The 17,061-nt window shown below is 35.0% G+C and overlaps 1 protein-coding gene across 1 annotated transcript; it reads left to right on the top strand.

Moving 5' to 3' along the window:
- Nucleotides 1-9,185: 9,185 nt before the first annotated feature.
- LOC126889793 (uncharacterized) lies at nucleotides 9,186-15,391 on the top strand. The gene is made up of 3 exons (XM_050658424.1): nucleotides 9,186-9,388; nucleotides 10,637-11,354; nucleotides 14,891-15,391. Exons 1-3 carry the CDS (start codon nucleotides 9,316-9,318, stop codon nucleotides 15,363-15,365), a joined length of 1,266 nt encoding a protein of 421 aa, XP_050514381.1. The 5' UTR covers nucleotides 9,186-9,315; the 3' UTR covers nucleotides 15,366-15,391.
- Nucleotides 15,392-17,061: the final 1,670 nt, after the last annotated feature.

Genomic DNA, 17,061 nt, shown 5'->3' on the forward strand with positions numbered 1-17,061 from the left:
GCTATGAAAAATACAGCAAAATTATCATGTGGGACAAAAAAAATTATAAAAAGAGAACCCTGGGGAATCCCCCAGAGGGACATCACCTGGGGGATTTTTGTTAACAATCCGGGAAATTCCGGGGATTCCGGAATGCAGACAATCTGACAAGCTCCGATTTGGGTAGAGCAGGCTGCATGCACGAACAGAGTTTTGTCTGACATTGTAGGAGGTATTTTGTAGAGGAGGGTGGAACGCTAGCCACAGTGTGGGGCTTCACCCTCCCCGTCCTACCTGTATTGTTTCGTAGCTGCTCGTTATCCCTGTTTTCCTTTAAGGCTTTCTCTATTACTTGTTGCATTCTTCTTCTTCTTTAAGTGCCGTCTCCAATCGTAGGTTGGATATCATCATCACTATGTTTACTCTATCTACCTCTGCTCTGAAGAGTTCTACAGAACTGCATTTAAACCAGTCCCTTAAATTCTTCTACCAGGACACTCTCCTTCTTCCTATACTCCTTCCTCCTCTTATCTTTCCGTGTCCCAGATGTAACTTTCCTATTTTTATTGTGTTTATTATTTCGCATTCTTTGCCCATTTTCGCAATACTTCCGTGTTAGTCTTCTTCTGTGTCCATGCTATTCTATGTATCCCATTTCAGAGAACTGTAGCCTATTTAGTGTTCTAACTTCATAGTGAATGTATATGTATTTATGTACTTGTTGCTTAGTGAGATTTACTCCAAATGGATAATGCTTGTTGCTATGCGAACAACAGCTTCTGGATCTAAGAATGTATCTTTTTCCCTTCCCTTTGCAAGTAGGTCAGCTTCTTCGTTTCCTTCAATACCAGTACGTCCAGGACCTAGAATAACCTTACTTTAATACTTTTTCCGATCCGAATTAGATTCCGAAAACAGTTCCAAGCTAACTTGGAGTCAATCCGATTCGATTCCAGTGCCCTGTAATGCTGCCTGGCAATTTGATATAAGTTTTATAGATCAGTCCCCGCAATTCCTCTTTTTGGTACCTGCAGGATCATCTCTATAGCAAACATTTCTGCTTGGAAGATAGGAGACCTAACCTTTCACTAAGTCTTAGCCACTGATTCCCTTCTGATACCTCAGCTTCAACTCCTTATCAGCTTTAGAGCCGTTTGCAAACGTATCATCATGGCATCCACACTCCTAGCGGAGTGATTGTCGCCCGCCCTCTTTGGGCTCTTCCGATTCGTTTGTCGCGGTGAATCAATCCGCATTAACATTTTGGTTTTACAATTATTGGTTGTGTTACTTGGCATCTTCTACAATTTTTCTCCATTCGTTCCTGTTTTTACTTATGGTTACCCATTCCCCCACTCCCATCTTCTTAAGGTCCTCGACTATCTGGTTCTCCCAACTAGTTTTGGGTCTTCCTCGTGGTCTGCCTGATACAGGTCTCCATTTGGAAATTTTCTTGATGACGGCTTCTGGATTTCTCCTTCTTCTGGAGTCTCTGTGCCTCGATAAACCTGACGATGTCTTCTCCTTTCAGAAGTCCTCTTACTTCGTGGTTCATGAGTTTTCTAAATTCATTATTACCTAAGTTTAGTGGGCCTGCTATCCTCCGAATTATTTTCCTCTCTAGGATCCTCAATCTTTATTCCTCTTTCTGGGTCAGACACATTACTTCAGCACCATATGTGATTACTGGTCTAATTGCTGCTTTGTAAATTTTCAGTTTAGTATTCTGAGTAATCTTTGAGGAAGTTATTGCATTTCCAGTAGGCTCTGTTTCCTGCCTGGATTCTTTCACTGATTACGACGCTTTTGTCATTAGTTCTATTAACTGAGACTCGAAGATATTTAAGGTGTTCTACCTTTTCAAAATCAAACTCATTGCATACGTATATATTCGTTTTATTCCGACCATGAAGAGGCCGGTAAGCTGCTTTTTGAAATTTTTAGGTTTCATAGCATGTGGTATCATTTAATCATTGAGGAAACCTATGTTAAAAGCCACTTATCAGACATAGCAGATTTCACCAAATATGAAAACCTAGGATAGCAGTCATTCTTGTCAAAAATCAAGAAGATAATTACCAAATACAACAAACATTTATGAAATTGGATCGTTGTTTTAAGTGTCACTTCTTCTTCATGTGGCATCTCCTCTAAGAAGGTTGGCAACCATCATGGCAATTCGCACTTTCGATACAGCTGCTTTAAAAAGATCAGCAGAAGTGCAGTGAAACCAAGCTATCAAATTGTTCTGAAGCTATTTCCTTGTGGCATTTTTATAATTACGTATTTTTTTATGGGAAATAAGCCACAATTTTACTAAAAAATGAATTTATTAACGTTTTGAAGCCCAAATCGGGTTTCGTTGTCAAAATACAAAATACTATTAAAATAAAATAAACATGTTGTTGCTAAGTAAAAAAAATTCTTCTAATAATTTATTTAATCTGACTCATTTATATTGGCAATTCAGACGTATATTATACATTTTAAAGTAGAAGACTTTAAAATGATATCGCCAATATTTATGAGTTGCGTTCCTGGGACGACTTTACTAAAAGATAGTTCATTCGATTACATAAAATCAATCCCAACTCAAGAATATCCGTCGCAAAAAAATCATAGCATGTGATCTGTCTTTAAAAAGACAACCAAATGCAACGATGACAGTAAAATTCTCGCGTTAGAGATTCCATAGTAAATCACGAGGGAAAACCAGGAAAAAACCTCGTGATACTATCCCGACATCATAAGTATTTGGTCTTACATTTAATCTACCTTCAAAAAACTAATACCAAATTCTGACTTTAATATGTTTAAATTATTAATAATATTAATATTACATAGATATACAATAAGTAATACTAAAATATAAAATTTGTACTAACTCGATATGTTATTGACATACTAATCGTGGTATTTTCTTTCTATTGACTTCCTCTTTCAGTATGGGTAACCACATCCTACTGCATTCTACCGAGGAATTTGCGACACAATTGGTTTCATTTAGCATAATTAGAGCCGCTTCTTTGATTTTTCTCTTTTTGCTATCTGATTCTTTCAGGACTATACTTGAATCTCTCCACTGAACTCTATGTTCATTATCCCATGCGTGTTGACATATCTGAGATCTATCAAATTCTCTGTTTTTAATATAAGACTGATGTTCACTTATTCTAACGTTTAATGGTCTTGATGTTTCACCTAAATAAAATTGTTCGCATTCACAAGGTATTCTATAAATGCAATTCTTTGTTCTTTCTTGTTCATTGTTAGGTTTAGTTTTAGATAGAATAGATCTCAATGTGTTTGTTGTTTTAAATGTTGTTGAAATGTTGAATTTATTTCCTATTGTTTTAAGTTTCTCGGATAGTCCTTTTATATATAGTATTGTTATTTTCCTCGTATTATTTCTTGTGAATGTTGTAGGATCCCGTTCCAAGTTGTTCTGTTCCATTCGATCTAATCTTGTCAATTCCTTATTTATAAACGATAAAGGATAAACATTTTTTAATAAAACAGATGTTAACAATTGTTTTTCTTCTAAAAATGAATTTTCGTTAGAACAAGTAATTTTGGCTCTATCATATAAGGATTTAATGATTCCCTTTTTAACGTTGATGTTGTGATTTGATTTGTAATTGAGATATCTGTTGGTGTGTGTTGGTTTTCTATACACTTGAGTCTCATATCCAGTATCCTTCTTTGAGACTAAAACATCGAGGAAAGGCAAAGTGTTATTGTATTCCTTTTCCATTGTAAATTTTATTGTCTCTTCTTGATCGTTTATAATATTCAGGAATGTATCCAACAATTCTGATCTATGAGGCCATATTGAAAACACATCATCTACATATCTCCACCATACTGTGGGTTTTAAATTTTGTTTAGAAATGATATTAGTTTCGAAATCCTCCATAAATATATTAGCCAATAATGGAGATAAAGGAGAGCCCATTGCTAGACCAAAATTTTGTTTATAGAATTCATCAATTAGTTGAAAATAGGTATTATTAGTACATAATGTCAATAACTCCATTATAGCTGATACATTTAGTTTTGTCCTAGTTGTCAATGTATTATCCTTTTCTAACTTCGTTTTAATTATGTTTAAAGTTTTATCTAATCGCACATTTGTAAATAAACTCTTTATGTCAAAACTTACTAAAATATTATTTGGATTAAATTCAATATTTGTTAATTTGTTTAAAAAATGTTGTGTATTTTTTATAAATGTGTCATTATTATTTGCAAATGGTTTTATAATATTTAATAAAAATTTTGAGAGCTCACTACAAGGAGAATTGATGGTACTACAAATGGGTCTAAGTGGAATATTCGCTTTATGAATTTTCGGTACTCCATAAAAATGTGGTGTCTTACTGTAATGAGGTGTCATTAATTTTCTTTGATAGTACGTTAGATCATTTTTAAATTTGAATAAAGTTTTATAAATTTTGTTTTCCAGTGTCTTCACTGTATAAATTTATTTTATTTATCAAATTATTTATCAAATTATAAATTTGAAAATTCATAAAGCGAATATTCCACTTAGACCCATTTGTAGTACCATCAATTCTCCTTGTAGTGAGCTCTCAAAAAATTTTATTAAATATTATAAAACCATTTCGTCGGCTTACTGCCAAAACCCACTAACTCCATTTTTAAAATTTTGAGAGATCTACTTTTTAAACTTTAATTTGAAATTGAAGATCGACTGAATTTAAAAAAATTATTTAAGAACTGAAAAATATGACAAAAATATTTTTCAGTTCTTAAATAATTTTTTTAAATTCAGTCGATCTTCAATTTCAAATTAAAGTTTAAAAAGTAGATCCCTCAAAATTTTAAAAATGGAGTTAGTGGGTTTTGGCAGTAAGCCGACGATTTGCAAATAATAATGACACATTTATAAAAAATACACAACATTTTTTAAACAAATTAACAAATATTGAATTTAATCCAAATAATATTTTAGTAAGTTTTGACATAAACAGTTTATTTACAAATGTGCCATTAGATAAAACTTTAAACATAATTAAAACGAAGTTAGAAAAGGATAATACATTGACAACTAGGACAAAACTAAATGTATCAGCTATAATGGAGTTCTTGACATTATGTACTAATAATACCTATTTTCAACTAAATGATGAATTCTATAAACAAAATTTTGGTCTAGCAATGGGCTCTCCTTTATCTCCATTATTGGCTAATATATTTATGGAGGATTTCGAAACTAATATCATTTCTAAACAAAATTTAAAACCCACAGTATGGTGGAGATATGTAGATGATGTGTTTTCAATATGGCCTCATAGATCAGAATTGTTGGATACATTCCTGAATATTATAAACGATCAAGAAGAGACAATAAAATTTACAATGGAAAAGGAATACAATAACACTTTGCCTTTCCTCGATGTTTTAGTCTCAAAGAAGGATACTGGATATGAGACTCAAGTGTATAGAAAACCAACACACACCAACAAATATCTCAATTACAAATCAAATCACAACATCAACGTTAAAAAGGGAATCATTAAATCCTTATATGATAGAGCCAAAATTACTTGTTCTAACGAAAATTCATTTTTAGAAGAAAAACAATTGTTAACATCTGTTTTATTAAAAAATGATTATCCTTTATCGTTTATAAATAAGGAATTGACAAGATTAGATCGAATGGAACAGAACAACTTAGAACGGGATCCTACAACATTCACAAGAAATAATACGAGGAAAATAACAATACCATATATAAAAGGACTATCCGAGAAACTTAAAACGATAGGAAATAAATTCAACATTTCAACAACATTCAAAACAACAAACACATTGAGATCTATTCTATCTAAAACTAAACCTAACAATGAACAAGAAAGAACAAAGAATTGCATTTATGGAATACCTTGTGAATGCGAACAATTTTATTTAGGTGAAACATCAAGACCATTAAACGTTAGAATAAGTGAACATCAGTCTTATATTAAAAACAGAGAATTTGATAGATCTCAGATATGTCAACACGCATGGGATAATGAACATAGAGTTCAGTGGAGAGATTCAAGTATAGTCCTGAAAGAATCAGATAGCAAAAAGAGAAAAATCAAAGAAGCGGCTCTAATTATGCTAAATGAAACCAATTGTGTCGCAAATTCCTCGGTAGAATGCAGTAGGATGTGGTTACCCATACTGAAAGAGGAAGTCAATAGAAAGAAAATACCACGATTAGTAAGTCAATAACATATCGAGTTAGTACAAATTTTATATTTTAGTATTACTTATTGTATATCTATGTAATATTAATATTATTAATAATTTAAACATATTAAAGTCAGAATTTGGTATTAGTTTTTTGAAGGTAGATTAAATGTAAGACCAAATACTTACGATGTCGGGATAGTATCACGAGGTTTTTTCCTGGTTTTCCCTCGTGATTTACTATGGAATCTCTAACGCGAGAATTTTACTGTCATCGTTGCATTTGGTTGTCTTTTTAAAGACAGATCACATGCTATGATTTTTTTGCGACGGATATTCTTGAGTTGGGATTGATTTCATGTAATCGAATGAACTATCTTTTAGTAAAGTCGTCCCAGGAACGCAACTCATAAATATTGGCGATATCATTTTAAAGTCTTCTACTTTAAAATGTATAATATACGTCTGAATTGCCAATATAAATGAGTCAGATTAAATAAATTATTAGAAGATTTTTTTTTACTTAGCAACAACATGTTTATTTTATTTTAATAGTATTTTGTATTTTGACAACGAAACCCGATTTGGGCTTCGAAACGTTAATAAATTCATTTTTTAGTAAAATTGTGGCTTATTTCCCATAAAAAATACGTAGCTATCAAATTGTTTAACCAGGAGATGCGTTTTGTTCTAGGACACCTTTTTTTTTCTTTTTTTGGGAGGTGAGAATCTTTAAAAGACCGTCTGGGAAGGTGTCCGGGTGTGTCGGATTCGGTCCGTCACGCTTCTCCGTGCCGAACCGCTTACCGACTAAACTCACCTCCTCTTCCTCCAGCCGACAGGTCTGGAACTGCTCTTGGCGAGCATGTCTGACCCGTCGACCTTACTTATAACTCCCCCTGGCACCCTCTGCGTGTACTCCGTAGATTAAATGGCCACCCAGTCGCCCCTCCAGCACACACCCGCACAAAGACCGGTCGGTGAAGACGACCGTCCCGTGCAGCCCATGTGCGGGCGGGGCGACCGGGGTGCCCCCAATCCAACATGAACTAGCAAGAGGATATCAGTCGACAGTTACGAGCAACTCCAAGCATTCGTGCTTTCATCAATTCGCACTCACACCCATACTCATTCATTCTACAGTTAAAAGGAAGCAGTCAGTGAGGTTGGGTGTAAAGATCCTCCCCCACTACCTGAGACAAAACAGAAACATACTAAAAAACAAGACAAAACAGAAACTAAACCAAACAAAACAATACAAAGGCGATCAGCATGGGTCAGATGTAAAAAGTCCTCCCCCTGCTGACTACCGCTTACAACACGCAACATACTTGAGTAATTAAATTTATTTAAAATGATAAATATTGTATAAATAAGATTGAAGAAGTAAATAAAGAGATAAAACAAGATAAAATAAATAAATAATTAAAAATAGTAAAAATAAGACAGACAGCGCCGGTTGGATGTAAAGGATCCTCCCCCCACTGGCTGCCCCGCACGACACACAAAAAACGTAAAAAATAAATAAATAGACTGTCAACCCATTTGCAGTCGCCTCTCTTTCTCCTCTTTGTGCTTCATTGTCTTCAGGACGAAAGCAATGATCAGGTCGAAGTCTCTCTTGCTATTGATAGCTTTATCAATTAGCTCGTCAGGCTCGCCTAGAGGGGATCCCAGTCTCAGCTGCAGCTCGGTACGTCACGCCTGGTATGCAGGGCACACGAAGACGACATGCTGCGCGTCATCCACTACTCCACACTCAGGGCATAGATCGTCCATGGCTTTCCCTTCACGATAAGTAAATCCATATTGCTTCGTTTATTTTTTGTATTATTCCCCTATTCATATCGTCTTCGACCAGTAAGGCTAGATCGTCCGCGTATGCAATCGCTCTCACCAAGACTGACCCCTGGGGTACTCCCGCGGTCATATCTTTCTTCTTTTTCTTCGATATGTATACGGTTCTTTCAGATTGGTAGTCCTTTATTATGTTGGACACATACTCTGGAGCCTCAAATTCGACTATTCGGTCTACTATAAGACCCCAGTCTGCTGAATAAAAGCATTTTTTATGTCTAACAGAACAAGGACCACCCATCTTTTTTACATACTTTAGCCGCGTCACTTATCCAGATCGCGACGTTGACTGTCGATTTACCTTTTCGAAATCCATAGGTATTGTTTATTTGACAACACTCTCTGATCTTCAAACACGCCCTCCAGCCTCTTCTTGATGAGCCCTTCGTAGAACTTACCAAGGCAGTCCAAAAGGCATATTGGCCGATAAGAGGCTGCTAAATCGGTGGGTTTCCCAGACTTTAAGAGTAGAACTAAGTTCGCTTCCTTTAAGTCTCTGGAAAACTCTTGCTTCTGCAGTGGGTCGTTGTATATTCTTATGATCAAACCTGGTTTCTACGTTGCTATTACTTTTATTGCCTCTGGTGGCAGCCCGTCAGGGCCGGCAGCTTTCCCTGTCTTCATCTCCTGACCAGCGGTTCTTACTTCCTCTTCCGTGAACTCCTCTACCATCGTTGGAAATATCTTGATGAAATTTTGATGATTCTTGGGAGGAAATGAGGAGCTCAGCTGATTCCATCCGCTGGTCTTCATCGAGTTTATATGGGGCGATTATTTTCAGCGTCTTCATAGTGATCTTGTACGCATCGTCCCATATATCTCCGTCCAATGTTTTATCAGGGTCTGCCACTTTTTTTTCTCTTGTCTTATTTTTTATTTAACGTTTTCTTTAGATCGTTATATATTTCCTTGAGCTCGAGGCTGCCCTGGCTTCTCGTATAATTCCTTCGACCTCTGAGGCATCTCTCCCGTAGACCTTCTATCTCATCCGTCCACCAGTAGGGGGATTTTTTATTATCCTTTTTCTTCACGGACAGGACACCTACCATGTATTCTACCGAATAGAAAAAAGAAGATATAAATACATTTCTTTGTTACGTAATAGATGTCGGTATGTTACGAAAACTCACACAATTTCTAAATGTCGTAGTGACGTTTTAAAAACGTAAAGTGTCTTGATCAATTTAAAAAATTTTACAAAATTTTAAGTGTATTTTCAAAAACCATGCCCTAAATTCATTGATTAATTTAATCCATATACAACAATATTCTTTTCCCATGATGGAGCAGATGAAAACTATATTATTATTCTTGTGTTTTTCTGAAATAACACAAAGAGCTGATTTAAGTGGTAAGTGGGACCACTAACAATATATTTATAATCATTTTAAAAAACAATATATTTAAGTATATTGTTTTCAAATAAATACGAGGCTTGTTCAATTGAATCCCATCTTGTGTTCAGACAAAAATTATTGGTAAATATACAGGGTGTCCCGAAAAGATTGGTCATAAATTATACCACACATTCTGGGCTAAAAAATAGTTTGATTGAACCTAACTTACCTTAGTACAAATGTGCTCATAAAAAAAGTTACAGCCCTTTGAAGTTACAAAATGAAAATCGATTTTTTTCAATATATCAAAAACTATTGGAGATTTTTTATTGAAAATGGACATGTATGATTTTTATGGCAGGAAAATCCTAAAACAAAATTATAGTGAAATTTGTTCGCCCCATAAAAATTTTATGGGGGTTTTGTTCCCTGAAACCCCCCAAACTTTTGTGTACGTTCCAATTAATTCATAATTGCGGTACCATCGTTTTTTATGAATATACCGCCATCTATCCATAATTCGGAAAAACGTCTCGAATAAAAGTTACTTATTTTTACGTAAGGAATCCAAATCTGCAATAATAAATGGGGCTTCTATTTAAGATTTTAAAGTAACCCCCCACCCACCTCCGTAGGGGTTGTGTTTGGTGTCATTCGATAGACTTTTCAAAAATATTGAATACATGTTTTTTTCAATTTTTCGATCTGATGTTCCTTTCGCGAAATATCGCGGGGTTCCTATTTAAAATTTTAATTTTATCCCCACCCCTCTCCGTGGTGGGTCATGTGTAGTATCATTCGATAGATTTTTGAAAAAGATGGTACATGCATTTTTTAGCTTTTCGATCTGATGTCCATTTCACGAAATATTCGCTTTTTTGTGAAACTTTGTGACTCGCCCATTTCATTACGCCCCGCTCAAATCGTCAGATTTATAAAATATACACTGTTTTGCATGTACTTAACTTACCTTATCTTAATTTGACTATTTCGAGTTTTTCTAAGGATATATTTTTTTTTCGGACCCCCCTTAACGAACTCAAATGTATTAAGAGCCAATATATGGTAAAGGCACATTTACAGCAAGCTATGTGATAATCTGACGCGCTCGAGCAACTGCAAAAATCCCTGCTTGGGCTCCCCTACCATAACATTGCAGACGTCAGTTGAGTGATTCACATTGTCTGTAAGGCTAATCTGAGCGAAGATGGCTTTCCATTGAATAATAGTATACTTAAAAATTTCCTTTAAACAATTTTTAGGTTGCACCATATATCCTATACGTAGAGATGCGCCTTTTCCCATAAATCCTACCAGCAATACTCTGTTATACCCTCGGCCGAGCGAAACCAGCATTAGATTTGCTCCAAATACTCAGGTAGAATTCTCCTGTCCAGAAAGTAATGTCATTGTACGAGGAAATCTAGGAGACACGTTGATCACAGCAACTTGTGAAGAAAATGGTGCATTTAAAATTCCTTGGCAATCCGAAGACCTTGTTTTTGATTATTCCTCACTTAAATGTACCGGAGAACCTATACCCACTGTCAGAAAATTCAGACATTATGAACTCAAATATGGAGACCCCAATATTAACTGCCATAATAAGTTACATCACAATTTAGTAATTCTAAAAATTGGATTTCGAATAGACTCATACGGTAGATACCTTGATCATATTGATATCTGTTTCGACACAGCTGATAAGATACCAGTCTACTCCCACTATAACATTTCTGCTGCCACAAATAGTAGGGCTAAAGGTTTCCAAAATCCCTATTTTATAAAAGACGAAAGCCACTACGAATTAAACTCGGACTTGTATCAACTTTTTAGAGATGTAAAATACACGGTAAATAATATTGTAGGACTAAATTATGATTCTAACAAATATATAAACCAAGGAATTTTTATTAACAAAGGTCATTTGGCTGCTAAAGCTGATTTTGTATATGAATCTTTACAAAAGGCTACTTTCAGGTACAGTTTTTTTACTTTATTAATAATTTTAACACTTATTTTATTTGGTTTTTATTTACAAGTATTTTAATTTATTTATACCTAACACTATTTATACTAAAACATAATTTATATAGTACATTTATTACAATATATCTCCAGACATATATCATAATAACTGCAGAGATGCTGAAATATGGTGGAAAAGTGGTAACTAATACTCTTCATTCCCTTTTTAACAAAACATTAAAAGAAAAAAGAATCCCAAACAACAAGAAAGGGGACAAAGCAGATATAAAAAACTACCGTCCTATAACACTCCTCAATGTAATGTATAAATTCCTAACAAAATTTTTAACCAATAGATTGACGGCAAAATTCGACGGATACCAGTCGAAAGAACAAGCTGGTTTTAGAAAGGGATTTAGTACAAGTGACCATTTATTAAGTATAAAAATCCTTGTAGAACGATCTAATGAATACCACATTCCTCTATATATAGCGTTCATAGATTTCGAAAAGGCTTTTGACAGTGTCGAACATTGGCAGTGAAAAGTTCTTTGATTAACAGCAGAATTGATCACAGATTTACAGACCTAACAGCCAATACATTATTATATAAACAAGCCACAACAACAATTAAAGTACACGAAGGAACACAATCAATTCAAATAAATAGAGGCGTAAGACAGGGTGACACAATATCACCGAAAATTTTCAATCAGGCTCTGAAAGGTATAATATTTAAAAGATTAGAATGGGAAGAAAAAGGTATAAAAATTTGTGGACAACGCTTGAACCACCTAAGGTACGCCGATGACATCGTATTGATAACCGATAAAAAAGAAGAATTGTTTGAAATGATGGAAGAACTGGACATAGAAGCCGGAAAGATAGGCCTTAATATGAATTACAGCAAGACCAAAATCATAACAAATACAGATGAGGACATCACAATGAGTATCGGAAAAGATGAAATAGAACAAGTTCACGATTATAATATATATCTGAGTCAAATTATAAAACTTAACAAGGAAAACCAAACAGCAGAGATCAAAAGACGAGTTGGACTGGCATGGGCGGAATTTGGAAAACTAAGCTATATCCACAAAAACAAAAGATATCCACAACATCTTAAGACCAAGGTATACAATCAATGCGTACTCCCTGTTCTCACTTAGGGTTCCTAAACGTGGACGTTTACGAAAGCAAAAATGGACAGGATCATAAAAACGCAAAGAGCAATGGAAAGGCAAATGTTGCACATAGGACTATTGGATAAAAAGAGAAACGAGTGGATAAGAGAGAAAACCAAAGTTAGGGATGTTGCAAAGTTGAAATGGAGATTTGCCGGACACACTATAAGACAAAAAGAAGACCGATGGAACAAAATTCTCATAAATTAGAGACCGTGGGAATATAAACGAAGCAAAGGAAGGCCCCAAATGAGATAGGCAGATGATATCAAGGAGCACTTGGGCTCTAGGTGGATAACTGTCAACAGACAGAGAAGAATGGAAAAGGATTGGGGAGGCCTATGTCCAAAGATGGACCGAAGAAGGTTAATTAGATAGATAGATAGATCTCCAGACAATATTACGCGCTTATATCAGATACAATTTACTTTAGTACAGACTGAATAAACGATTTAAAATTCATATATCTCTATAGATTATTTTCATTCGTTCTGGTACTCTGGTACTTACACCGATACCTGAAAATCTTCATTGGATGTACTAGAATAGCGAGACCCTTTCGTCAAGTCACGCAGATACTTGCTTCTCGATACTTCTAGAAAAGACTGGTCGGTTTACCGCTAGGGTGGGGGAGACTCGAGTCAGCGTTGTTTACTTGAGGTCTGAACAGAGAAACGTAACAGAATAAGTACCATAGTTCGACAAAAAATTTGTTAATTAGACAAATCTTGTCGGTTCTTATGTATTTTGATATTCTCAAGCCGAATCTTCTTCTTCTTTTAGTGCCGTACACTATTTAGCTTGCATACGTTCCTGCTGGTTGGAATATGATTAAAGATCCGCTTCTTATTCTTCTTAAGATTCCATATCCTGTCGAAGGTTGGATACCGACATAGCAATTATTTTATGAAGTTATACTTCTTTAGGCGCGATTAAGATTTAGGGTAAATTTATATTGATCTGCGCGCATGCTCACACCGACAGTTTGGTATTAGTCTTTATACGGGCTCTGATTGGGTGTTGAAATGATCTGTCAATAATTGTTCAATATGGAGGTTATCGGTAAACAAAAATGTTGTATAATATATTAGTTTTTATTGTTGTGAGGACAGAAATAAAATCAAATTTATAATTATAGTGAGTTTTGAAAAGCCACAGGTACGTAATTCTAAATGTTTCAGTTGTATTCCAATAAAAAATTATCTTCATACCTATTTGGAAAATGTAAAAAAATAATGTACTTACCTAGTACTTGCTACGCTATACCCCTAGTAGGCAATGCTTTAATTTACATAATCTGATTACGAACAAAATTTCTACAAATTTTCATCTAATGTATCGTTTTCTTACTCTATATATTGTTGTATTTTAATTCGACAAAAATCAAACTAATAAAAATTCATATAAACAAAATGTCAAAAAGTTGTTCAGTTTGTGTATATTCCCACATGACGTATACGCGAAGGTGGTGCAGTTTGAAATCGCTTCGACTCTCGTATGGCGGGATACACGGGAAGTAGGTTCAAGAGTTCAAGCCCAATGCAAGTTATATCATTTTTTTATTTTTTTTATAGATTTTATGATTGTAGGTATATTATTATATAATTTTTTTCAGAAAATACGTATTTAATTAAAAGTTTTGGCATCAATTATTGTTCAGAAATCATTTGTGGCATTTTTCAATGTGTTTGTGTGTGTTTTATTCTTTTATTTTTTTATTTTTGGTATTGTTTTAATAAAAATTTTTGGAAAGTAGTAGAGAAACTGTTTAAAGTATATTGATTTCGTTGAAATCATATAATAGAAGTATAACTTCTTACGTGCATACAAAGTACACACATTCTTTTTTTACTTACAGCAGCTCTAAATAGTTGGTTAGAGCTCAGACTAAACCATTCTCTTAGATTTAGTAACTAGGATGTTTGTCTTCTTTCTACATCTCTTTTATTTTGCCCTCTATAATCAAACGCAGCAGATTATAACGAAGCATGATCGCCCATACCCATGGGCAGGGGGGGGGCGTGCCCCCCCTAGCTTTTCAGGTGCTGTATACTATATATGGTTATCCAAAGTATACAAAATATAAAATGTGCAACATCTTTATGTCTGCCCCCCCCCCCAGACTGAAAATTTTTATATGGGCCCCCGTGTAACGAAGATCTCTTCCTCAAAGGTTTTTGGTAACCGATAAAGTAAATACAGGACTTGCATTTCGAGGAGGGACTCTCGCGTTCCAAATCCCATCTAAATCTGAACATGTTTTACTTATGCTTTGTTTTAACGATGATGATTATTATCATAAACATGTATCCATGTTGCTTCAGGATCTGTAGTTAGTTTTTACATTTTTTCTTGTTTTAGGTTTATTAATATAGCTCCTCAGTGGGACAAATTTAATGCAGGAAACTGGAATGAAGCTGAAATAAATTCCAGAAATTACGCACACAATCGAAGAGTAGACCTGCAGGTGTGGACTGGTACTTACGGACATTCAGTTTTGCCACACGAAATTACCAACGAACCAAAACCTTTATATTTACATGTGAGTGGTAGAAATTCACCAAGTATACGAGTCCCAGGAGTATTTTGGAAACTACTTTATGAGCCAGTTAGTAAACGAGCTATTATCCTTGTTGGTCATAACAATCCTTACGAAGCTGTAACCGCTAGGGAGATGGTATGCGATCGAGATGTTTCTTCCCAAGTTAATTGGCTATATTGGGATAAATATAATCTTGTATTAGGTTATTCATACGCCTGTGAATACGACGATAGAAAATTTCAAAGTTTAGTATCGGTTTTACCGCCTCTGGAAGTTACAGGTTTATTATATTAAAGTAATTACTCAAATAGTTCTTTTTTTGATTGTATAGCTTAGCCAGACGCACTCATGGAAAAATCTGAAGTTTAAGATCAGACCTTTTATTTCTATGCCTGAATTTCGAGCTAATCGAGCAGGCTTTAGACCAGATTTCTCCTGCATAGATCACATTAATACTGTGAGGATAATAATGAAACAATCGGTTGAATGGTTGTTGAATGGTTGAATGGAATCGGTTAAATCCCCTTTACATGGTTTTTGTCGATTTCGAGCATGCCCGTGACAGCTTATCTCATACTGCTACATGAAAATATGAAAAATTTTAGAGCTAAAAAACATCCCGCATAAAATAATTTCTATTATAAAGTCACTGTACACTGAGGCGAAATGCTGTGTGACACACAATGGGATTAACAGTAACGTATTTAATGTTTTATTGGAGTCAGACAGGGATGCGTTTTTTCTCCGTTTATTTTTAACATAGCTGTAGACTATGTTCTCTTCAAACTAGATTCCGACACAAGAGGGATATAATGAACGTTAACCATACGCCTAAGCGATCTAGAATACGCCGATGATATCTACCTATTACAGTGGACAACTGATAAAACGAACTCTGATGTAAAAAATTCCCCGAATTTTTTTAAATCCCCTTCAAACCTCCATAAGACTCAATGTAAAAGATACCCCCATATAATGAACTATTTCGATTTTAACCCTCGATATAACGAATTTTTACGATTTGCGGAGATAAATTAAAACCCCTGTATAATGAATATTGAGTGTAGCAAACCCCTATATAAAGCACGCAACCCCTGTATTACGCATTTATCCGTTCCAAACTTCGGTTTAGCGTAGTTGAGTATAGATAGTGGCGACTTACAGACAACTTCACACATGAAAACAATCAGACCTGCTTCCCGCCCCCCAACCCTTGGTGAAAGGTGAGCTACAGGATGTCGAAGAAGCTGATATTAAGTGGTTTAAACAGTGCCGGGATAAAAATGTACCCGTTGGAGGTCCCATGCTTTAAGAAAAGGCTCACCAGTTCGCAGAACAATTAGGGCACGCAGACTTTTGAGCCAGTAATGACTGGTTGGATCGGTTCAAAAAGAGGCACGGAATTAGTTTCAAAAAGTTTGTGGCGAAAGTGCTGCCGCATTGAAAAATTCCCGATATAACAAATTTTTTTTCGGACCGTTCAGATTCGTTATACCTACCGAGGTTCTACTGTATTACAAAAGTTCCAAGATGTTGCTGACCAATTGCCAATTGGAAACACTTTCAACTGAAGTCAATAAAATAGGTTTAAAAATCAATATTAATAAAATCAAATCCATGAGAATAAATGCAAGAAACAACATATTATTTACTATTAACAACATGCAGATTGAAATTTTGGAAAATTTGACTTATCTTGGAAGTGTCATAATAGAAAGCGGAGGTACAGAAAGCGATATTCATATGAGGTTACGAGAAGCTCAACAAGCATTCAGCATGCTTAACTTTGTTTGAAGCAGTGGCGGCCGGTCAGGGTCGGTAGGGTCGGCAGTGCCGACCCACACATTTATAGATATAGATTTTTTTAATATTTGTATCTGTGAAGTAAAAAAGATCTGTCAGATAATACAGACTAAATTTTGTTCATGGTTTTTAAAAGGATTTGATTAATCCGTGCGTTAAGAGAACCCTGCGCATAACAGACTCCTAA

This window comes from Diabrotica virgifera, chromosome 8, assembly GCF_917563875.1.
Source record: "Diabrotica virgifera virgifera chromosome 8, PGI_DIABVI_V3a".
NCBI classification, from domain to species: Eukaryota; Metazoa; Arthropoda; class Insecta; order Coleoptera; family Chrysomelidae; genus Diabrotica; species Diabrotica virgifera.